This window comes from Tachypleus tridentatus, chromosome 9 (genome assembly GCF_004210375.1).
Source record: "Tachypleus tridentatus isolate NWPU-2018 chromosome 9, ASM421037v1, whole genome shotgun sequence".
Lineage (NCBI taxonomy): Eukaryota > Metazoa > Arthropoda > Merostomata > Xiphosura > Limulidae > Tachypleus > Tachypleus tridentatus.
The window spans coordinates 24,051,219-24,060,402 of NC_134833.1; the positions used below are offsets into that span (position 1 = coordinate 24,051,219).

At 35.6% G+C, this 9,184-nt stretch overlaps 1 protein-coding gene across 2 annotated transcripts; it reads left to right on the forward strand.

Annotated features, from left to right (window-relative positions):
- The first annotated feature begins 220 nt into the window (after positions 1–220).
- Positions 221–2,901, forward strand: LOC143224864 (uncharacterized). Of its 2 annotated transcripts, none has more exons than XM_076453242.1 (2): positions 221–1,664; positions 2,423–2,901. In XM_076453242.1, the coding sequence occupies exons 1-2, from the start codon at positions 498–500 to the stop codon at positions 2,456–2,458; spliced, it is 1,203 nt and encodes a 400-aa protein (XP_076309357.1). In that variant the 5' UTR covers positions 221–497; the 3' UTR covers positions 2,459–2,901. The 2 variants fall into 2 exon arrangements, with proteins under 2 accessions (XP_076309357.1, XP_076309356.1); XM_076453241.1 differs by having other exon boundaries at positions 228–1,905.
- Positions 2,902–9,184: the final 6,283 nt, after the last annotated feature.

The window sequence follows — 9,184 nt, forward strand, 5'->3', positions numbered from 1 at the left end:
TAAAGAAATAACAACGTTTTATTATAAATAGTGGATTTAAAACATAAAAACACATTTGCGAGTCATATATTTATCTTAGGAACGTTTTATCGTAATGTATTTATGTATATATTATATCACACTTGAACTATGTATTAAAACACACCTCCCTCTTTGTAATGGAATCTTCTGTTTTTAGAAACTCGGTTTTAATGTAGATGTACAGGATTTGCAACAAAGACAATCTAGTGGCAGCTGTCATTACGTGTAGTGGGATTGTGCGCTAGTCTCATACGGAATGAAAAGAAATGTGCTTTCCTTAAAAAAAAGTGTAAGACTGAAGTAACGTTGATTATTAACACTAACGACAAAAAATGAGGCTAGTATAAATAAGTTACTGTATTTAATTTAGTGTCAGCAGACCAAACATACTAGGAGGTAAGCCGACACCTTTATTTGTCGAACTTATCAATGGCTGATGTCCAGTTGTTTGTAGAGTTATTCATGTAACAATACCCATGAATCGTACAAACAACGCACCGTATCTTTCCTTCCTAACATCATTTAGCAAGTTAAAGGTTGGTAAAAAGTCCAGAAATACGAAAACGCAGGAAATCGAAGTAACGACAAAAGACGTGGATGGTGGGGAAGACGGGAATGCTACTGGAAAGTATCGTCTTCCATCTCTGCTCGAAAGGTCAGAGAACCTTGTGGAAAGGGAAAAGAAACAGCCTGCGAAGTGTGATTCTGATATTTCTTCCAACGTTAGAAAGGAGAAGACAGTGATGTTTGAAACAGATGGAATAGTTCTTCCAACGTGTGACAATATTGTTACATCAAATAACGCAGTTTCAACTCCCAGTGAAAAACTTGAAGAATTAGATAGACTAGCCCAGCACAATCCAAAACAGAAACTCAACAGTCTTTATTCTAGCCCCCCTGCTGTCCCTCTCAGAATCATTTCTGCACAACCCAGTAAAGTATCTGATAAAAAAACGAACAAAAGGAAAAGTAAGGTTTCGTTCAACACTGATTCCACTGCTAAAAGCGCTGTAGAAACTTTAAACCAAACACAGAACTCTACTAGTTCCAAAGTAGAAACTTTTGAAAAGGTGAACTCTTGTGACCCCAAAGACTGCAGTTCTGAGGACGTTTATATATGGAAAGATTTGACGTTCCTCTTCGCAGACTTGGCCTTCAGGACCCACTGGCTGTTACGCGAAATCATTAAACATTTAGAACGACAAAACGAATTATTGAGGAACGAACTGGGAAAGGTACGAGAAGAGAACTCCAATGAACATTGCTGCGTGGATTCCAACAAACTTGATATGATAGAACGTCGAGTAAAGACCCTCGAAGAGCTTGTTGAATTAAAAGTAAAACCTAAAACACGTTGTCTGAAAACAAAAGAAGTAAACTCAAAAGGCGACCTTGATTTCAGCACTTCCCCGGTGTCCACAGCAAATACACATTATGTGTCTGACACTCCAGGGTACAATGATGAAAAAGTGGCCTTACTGACGCTTGTGATAGATGGACTCGTACTTCGGATGCAAAGACTAGAGGAATGGCACAGGAACAGCTCGCTTGTATTTTATGGCGTCCCTGGGGATTTTGAGGAAACTCCCACAAGCTCTGCCGACAGAGTTGCCCAAGTCTTGAAGAAGGCCCTGAAGCTTCAGGTAGGTACCTCCGGTATTTGTTCAGCATTTCGACGCAGCTGTGGGCCTGTTGATAGAAACGGATCGTGTCCAATTGAAGTGCATTTTTCGACCCCTAAACTTAGGGACATAGTCTTACTCAAGGCCTATAAGCTCCAAACATTCAACATAACTGTTTCTCCTCCTGCAACGAGTCAAGCAGTGCTACGAGACCAAGAAATGAAAAGATTAATATCCCTTGACAGTCTCTTAACGACGTGATGTAAGTATGGTGTATGCGTTACAAAATAATCTAATATTAGTTTTTAAACAACGATCTTTGAAAAGGAGCTGTTGTTAACCCCACCTTGCGTAAAATAAATAAACAATTTTAATATTTAAAACGAAATTACACAATGGAAGAACTAGCAGTTTTTTTTTTATCATTGTACGTATTTCACATGGTTAATCAGACTCGGGAAAAAAAATAATTATTTTTGAAGAAGTATTTCTTCTCACAATATTTTCAGACTGTGTGTTTTTAATAACAATAATAGCGTCTTTGTTTTCCCCACTGGTCCCCTCGTACTAACGAAATGCGTTTTGAAAGGGGGGACAGAAACGTTGTCCATCCATCATGCGCGCGAAAACTCAAACGAAACGATAGTTTTGAGTTGCATGGTGAAGTTAACTCGTGTTGTTTTTTATAGAATTTGTTTTGACTTGTTTTTATAATAGATTATTCAGGAAGAAAATCTCATTAAAAGTTTCTGAAATAAAAAAATGTATTTGCTACGCAGATCGCTGATAGATCCAAAGAAATGAACACATCTTAGACGTATGATTTTCACTTCAGAAATAAAACAGCGATAGCTAGAAAGGCGAAATCCAGGGTACGAAGTCCTGGTGAAGCCTCGTGACGAAACGACGAAGGGAGCTATTTCTTCAATCCTGTCTATTATGTAAATGTTAGAAGGCTTTTCGTCTACTTTTCAACGAGTCTTTCACGTGCAGTTTTATTCGTATTATAAAATTATTAAAATATTCCTCTTGTCTGAGTTCATAATCCATGAAGCGATTAATAATAATTTTGAATATAAATTTATAAACTTTCAGTTGTGACTGTGAAGTTAAGGAGGAGACTTGCTTTATAACTGTTATGGTATATAACTAGAATACCTGCTGTATTTACATCAGAACATTTGGACGTTTACATCTTATAAACAGTTCTTACATTTGTAAGTGTACGAAGTTTGAATAAATTATTTTTGAAAAAATCTAATTTTTATTTATAAAGAGTGTTTTTGCTGTCGAAGTCAAACTGTGACTTCATGACTCGGGGGTAAGCTTTAAGGTTTTTACAGAATACAGTTTTACTGCTGACTGATTTACAGTGGAGCGCCGTTAAGCCGCGCTATTTGGGGGGTCAACCTGCTTAACCGCGGCTTAAACCTTTGTGACTGAAAAGCCTAAGTCGCCAACAGCTCCGCCGAGGAGCCTCATCCGGGCCATTGCGTGATCATTATATCGGATTATCGAATTAAAAATAATACTTTAATTATTGATCACTTTTTCACGGATTTACCGCGGATTAACTTTAATGTATGGAGAGGTGTGATTCGGTAACAATGGCGGCCTCCATAAAGCTGACATAGAGAGCGGATAAGGTAGATTAACGGTCGATTTTTATTGTAATATATTTTATTTATTTTCCAAATTAAAACAAATCCTTTTTAAATATCCACTTGAAGTTCTAAAGCCAGGATTAAATTCGTAAGCCGCGTTCTTACACGTTCTTAAATTAGTGGTGAGCCGCGATAATCCTCGCTCCCAAGACTTGCTACAGCGTCTTAAGCGATTTCGCGGTTTACTGGTCCGCAGATTAATGGCGTTCCACTGTATTTAGTTATTACTGTGGCAAACATTTTTGCTGACCGATTTTTAATAAGATAATATTTCTAATTATTTTACAAGTAACAATTTGAGTGGATTCTCTTCCATTCTAGGAAGTCCCCCGATGAATCATAGGTACGTGTACAGATTTGCAAAGTTAAAATTCGGGGTTACATTATCCTCGGTGGATACAGCAGGTCGACCAATGAGGCTTCGCCCTAAAACAGACCTTCTCAACAAATATATATATATATTGGGCTGATTATATGATAACCTGGAAACTAATAAACAAACTACGCAAGGTTAGGGTCGCCTTATAAAGTAATTAAACTGAATATAAGAATGATATCTCCCTAGCACGATGTTTTGTTCAGAGTTATATTTCAAGATTCGTGTTTTTATGTCGTATATCAGATAGATTTTCATTGAAGTTTTTCTCGTAACGCCGTAACTATTGTTTGTTTTTGAAATTCGTGTAAAGCTACACGAGGGCTATCTGCGCTAGCCGTCCCTAATTTAGCAGTATAGGACGAGAGGGAAGGCAACTAGTCATCACCACCCACCGCCAACTCTTGGGCTACTCTTTTACCAACGAATAGTGGGAATGACCGTAACATAATAACGCCCCCACGGCTGGGAGGGCGAGCAAGTTTGGCGCCAATATTAAAGTAACAAAACATTCACCTAACGATGCCTAAATAACAAACAGAAAATGGTAAAATAGAATATTCGATTTTTCATATCTTTCATTTCTTAGTTGTTACAGAAAATTAAAAAAAAAAACACTTTGAAGACATGTTTCTAGAGGACTTAACTTTAAGGCTTTATAACGCTTACATCTGGGGCTCGATAATCGCAGTGAACACATTACAGTTAGCGCTTTTATAGCCTTTTGTTGACCGTAACATAATAACGCCCCCACGGCTGAAAGGGCGAGCGTGTTTGGTGTGACGGGGATTCTAACCCGCGACCCTCGGATTACAAGTCGAGTGTTTTAACCACCTGGCCGTGCCGTGCACTACTTACAGTCACAGAATTCTTACTGAATCTTTATGTTAGCTGCATTCTTGAAAATGCTCTTTCACAGGAGCTTTAGATTTCAGTTTTATGTTGAAAATCTCTAAAATAGGGTTTACAGCTAACAATTTGATATATATATACATATAACTAATATAATAGTTATAGTTAATTAATGAACAATTGTTTTAAACTTATGTTTAAAAGATTAAATACGTGAATAAATACTAAACTTTTATTTATGTTTTTGTTAGTTGTTCGAGACCTTCCAATAATCTCAGGCATCTCAACTTTAGATTACAAAACATTTCTATTTATTTTAGGCCTGTTACTAATTTGAATGAACTGTCAACTTAATGAGGCCTTTAGCCTAATTTTTTAATATGTTACAAAGTAAATGTGGTTTCTAAACGTAACCATTATCCATAAGTATTTTTTTAAATCGACTAATAGATCTGCCCATAATTTTTAATTGATATACAAAGGCATTTAGAGAAAGCAATCCCGCCCTTTAACGTTTTAAAAAAATGCTTTCGAGTTCTGGTCATTTTCAAGAATATCAGTTTGTTACCATTAGAGCGAAAGTGATTGACCTTCGGTGATAAATTGACCTTTAAGCTAAGGTCATCAAAAATGAATCACTTTTTAGGAAACTCTCAACTTTAGTACCAAATGTGATCGTGTAAAATCGTCCTGAGTTGCTCTGTTCATATATAAACACACACTTAAGTAAAAACAATATCGTTTCGTCCCATACGAGTAACGGCAGACGTAAGTATGTTTTCATATTGCTCATTTAAAATGAACAACGTATTACAGTGTCGATTTCATCGAATTATTTCCAGAACTGCATAAAGTTTACAGCGACTATTAAAGTTGGGTAATTCTTCTTGAATCGACTAATAGACCAAAAAGATGCAACTTTTTTTTTCAAACTGTCCAATGAACGTCAACAAGTTTTTAAATCGATCAATGAGTACTAGAAGGTTATTGAATAGTCCAATGAACAAGCAGCGCCAGTATCACTTTGTTAAACATGATGCCCCTCCTCCAATGGCACAGCGGAAAGAGTACGGACGTATTAGACTAGAAACCGTGGGCTCAGCAGATGGCCCATCATGCAGCGTGGTGCTTAACTGCAAACAAATATCTAAAGTTAAACATTATCTGACCTCAATATTTTTAGAGTAAGAAGCAAGAATAATTTTTTTTTATATTCATAAATACATATATTAACGAGGACGGTGTGTGAGTTTTTCTTATAGCAAAGCCACATCGCATTATCTGCTGAGTCCACTGAGTGGATTCGAACCCCTGATTTTAGCTTTGTAAATCTGGAGACATATCACTGTACTAGAGGGGTAGTAAATCATACCCAGAGTGTATGATTGTATTCGTTTCTTTTTTCTTTCTTTCTTGTTCAAGTTAATCACGTATTAGCAAGATCCAGTTTACAGTAAAATAACAATATTAATCCAGTCCAAGATTTGGATGTTTGTGTTTAGTAATGGGATTAACGTATCTGATTGAATTTCTTCAAAGCTCTTGAACACTAAAAATTAGAATAAAAGTTAGTAAGTGTAACTTTTATATCTGATCTCGTACATATATACCAAACATGCTGGTCCTTTTAGCCGTGGGGGCGTAATAATGTGACGTTTATTCCCACTATTCGTTGGTAAAAGAGTAGCTCAAGAGTTGGCAGTGGATGGTGATGCCTAGCTGTCTTCCCTCTAGTCTTACATTACTAAATTCGGGAGGGTTAGAACAGATAGCCCTCGTGTAGCATAGCGCGAAATTCCAAAACAAAAAACTATCAAACATGTAATTTTTTTAATCAGTTACAATCGATTCTCTTCACCTTAGCATCCCACATTTTCATATCGTTCAGTGGAAGAGCAATTGAATTTTATGATAGATTGTTTATTCGATCTATTGAACCCTTTGGTATAAGATTCAAAGCTTAATCAGAAGGCCAGCAGCGTGTTAAGGCGTTCGACTCGTAATCTGAGGGTCGCGGGTTCGCGCCCGCGTTGCGCTAAACATCCTCGCCCTTTCAGCCGGGGGCGTTATAATGTTACGATCAATCCCACTATTCGTTGGTAAAAGAGTAGCCCAAGAGTTGGCGGTGGGTGGTGATGACTAGCTGCCTTCCCTCTAGTCTTACACTGCTAAATTAGGGACGGCTAGCATAGATAGCCCTCGAGTAGCTTTGTGCGAAATTCAAAAACAAAACAAACAAACAAACTTAATCAGAACGTGGCGTTTGTTTTCCATCCGTGTTCAAGGATTTCAACTCCAGCGTTGACACAAAAATCATGTTCGTTAGAGTCTAGTGTAATGAAAGTAAAACAAAACAACAGTCTAGAAGGATGGTTACTCACAGCAATGATTGAACTGCTTCTTGTTTATACTGCGGTAGTTGTTTCTTGCTTATCTTAAGAAGTTATCGTAAACTTCATTACGCAACAAAGAAAGGGAAAATCAAGTTAACAGAGTAAAAGAAAAGACGTTGACTCGCATGTTTATAATTCTTTCTTTTTAACTGAAAGTTTTTAGTGAACAATTTTTATGTTTTCTTTAATGTTAGATTTTTCTAATGTGCTTTAAGTTGAACCGTAACCAATTTATTACGAAACGTTTTATCAAGGTGTTTGCACGCGACACGAGTTGGATTTCTTTATTATCATTATATCTTGAGCTAATATATTTTTAACTTCGTGGATAAAACTATCGCTAATTGTTTTTGACTTTAAAATTTCAAATATGTGTATCTGAAGTAATCAATTTCAATTCAATAGAAATAACTGTAATTTGAAATGACATTTTTAGCCGCGGCCTAGTGGTTCATGTGATGGTTCTGAGTTTTTTGTTTTGTTTTCCCAAAAACAAACTTTCAGTTCATACATCCATCTCTTGAGTGATTTGAGATCTAGTTACAGCCGTGACTATTGAAGATTTTCTATTGTTCACTTTACTCAAATTTCTCTACTCTACCCAGAAGTCTTCGTTTAATGAAACTACAGGACAGAAAACAAAAACTGTTTTAATCATAGTGCATTGAATGGTAGTTCCCTATGGTTCTTTGAGAAGGCAGTGGGGAGATACACCGTGGAGAGATGTTTTACGATAGATTGTTTTTCTTTGTTATCGTTTATGTATTGATACCAACTATAGTGTTATCGTTTGTGTATTGGTAACAACTATAGTGTTATTTTTTATGTATTGGCAGTAGCTACAGTGTTATTGTTTATATTTAGACAATTATGTCTAATTAACAATTAACTCCATAGTATGGAGTTACTATTCATGTGTTGACACCAGGTACAGTGTTTGTTTTTAATCAAAAGGAAGTAAACAAAATCCACTGTTGGCAATAATATTTAATTTTGCGTTGTAATAGGTGCACCAACCTCAATAATGGAGCGCTCGGCTTCGTTATGTAACCGATGAGATTTTCTTCCGCTGTGTGGCATCGTTCCTTTTGATTTTACTGAGCGCAAGGAAAGATAGCTTTGAAAGTGAGAATGTATTTTTAACGATTGTCATTGATATCAGATTTGTCAAAAGGAAAAGATTCAATTCAAATAAATTTATTCGACATAATACAGTAAAATCCTTCATGTATATGATACCTACAACATATCAATATACACACACACACACATAAATATAACAACAATAAATACATGCTCTGTGTATGCAGTTGTTCCATTCGTGCTCTACGAAGTAGACAGAAGAATCTCTTTTTTTTTTACATAAAATTTTCTCCCAGAAAGAAACATTTTTGTTCTTAATAAGTTTTTATTATCAATTCATCTCGCATAAAACCTGACGGATCTATCTTGATATTAGTATAGAATTTTAAAAATTGTGAAGATTGTAAATTTTCTTATAATTTACTCTTATAATGAACCATTCTGATATATGATATTTAGAATGAACCATTATGATATATGATATTTAAAATGAACCATTATGATATATGATATTTAAAATGAACCATTCTGACATATGATATCTTGATTTTTAATTAAACGTTCAGCCGATGCACAGTATGCTCAGTCACACCAATCATACATCTCAAAAATAGTTCTACAGCTTAAGTTTAGCTGTACAAGGCTCCATAGCAAAGCTGCTACGTTGAAGGTGCACCAATCTTCCCTGCTTGCTTTTCATAATCCATCTAGGGGTCTAAGTCTCCTAATGCATGTTTCAACAGTACAAAAGCTATATCTCAACTTCTTAAGTAATTGCACATTAACACTCTCTCATAAATAGCATTTTCAGTAGGTAACAATCTACTTTAACTTTATATAACACTTGATAATTTATGAATATATTCTCATAAATTCTGTTAACGATAGCACTATACTAAATGTACTTGTTATAGCACTAATTTTCGCTACCCTGTACTCACTTAATAATATTTATAAAATATCCTTTAAACATTCTGTAAACATAAAAGTGTTGTTCTTTCGAACTACTTGGTGAGTGATGTAAGAGGGTATGTGGGATACATAAACGAATTTCTTTCATTATAAACAAAAAATATCTGAATAGAATTTCGAAAACAGAAATCGCAATAAAAGGATTTTACTATTTTTTCGGGAAGGTAAATCTTTAATAGACGACCTTGTAACACCGAAATG

Coding starts and splice junctions, on each gene's coding strand:
- LOC143224864 (XM_076453241.1), top strand. CDS start 498: ATGAATCGTACAAACAACGCACCGTATCTTTCCTTCCTAACATCATTT.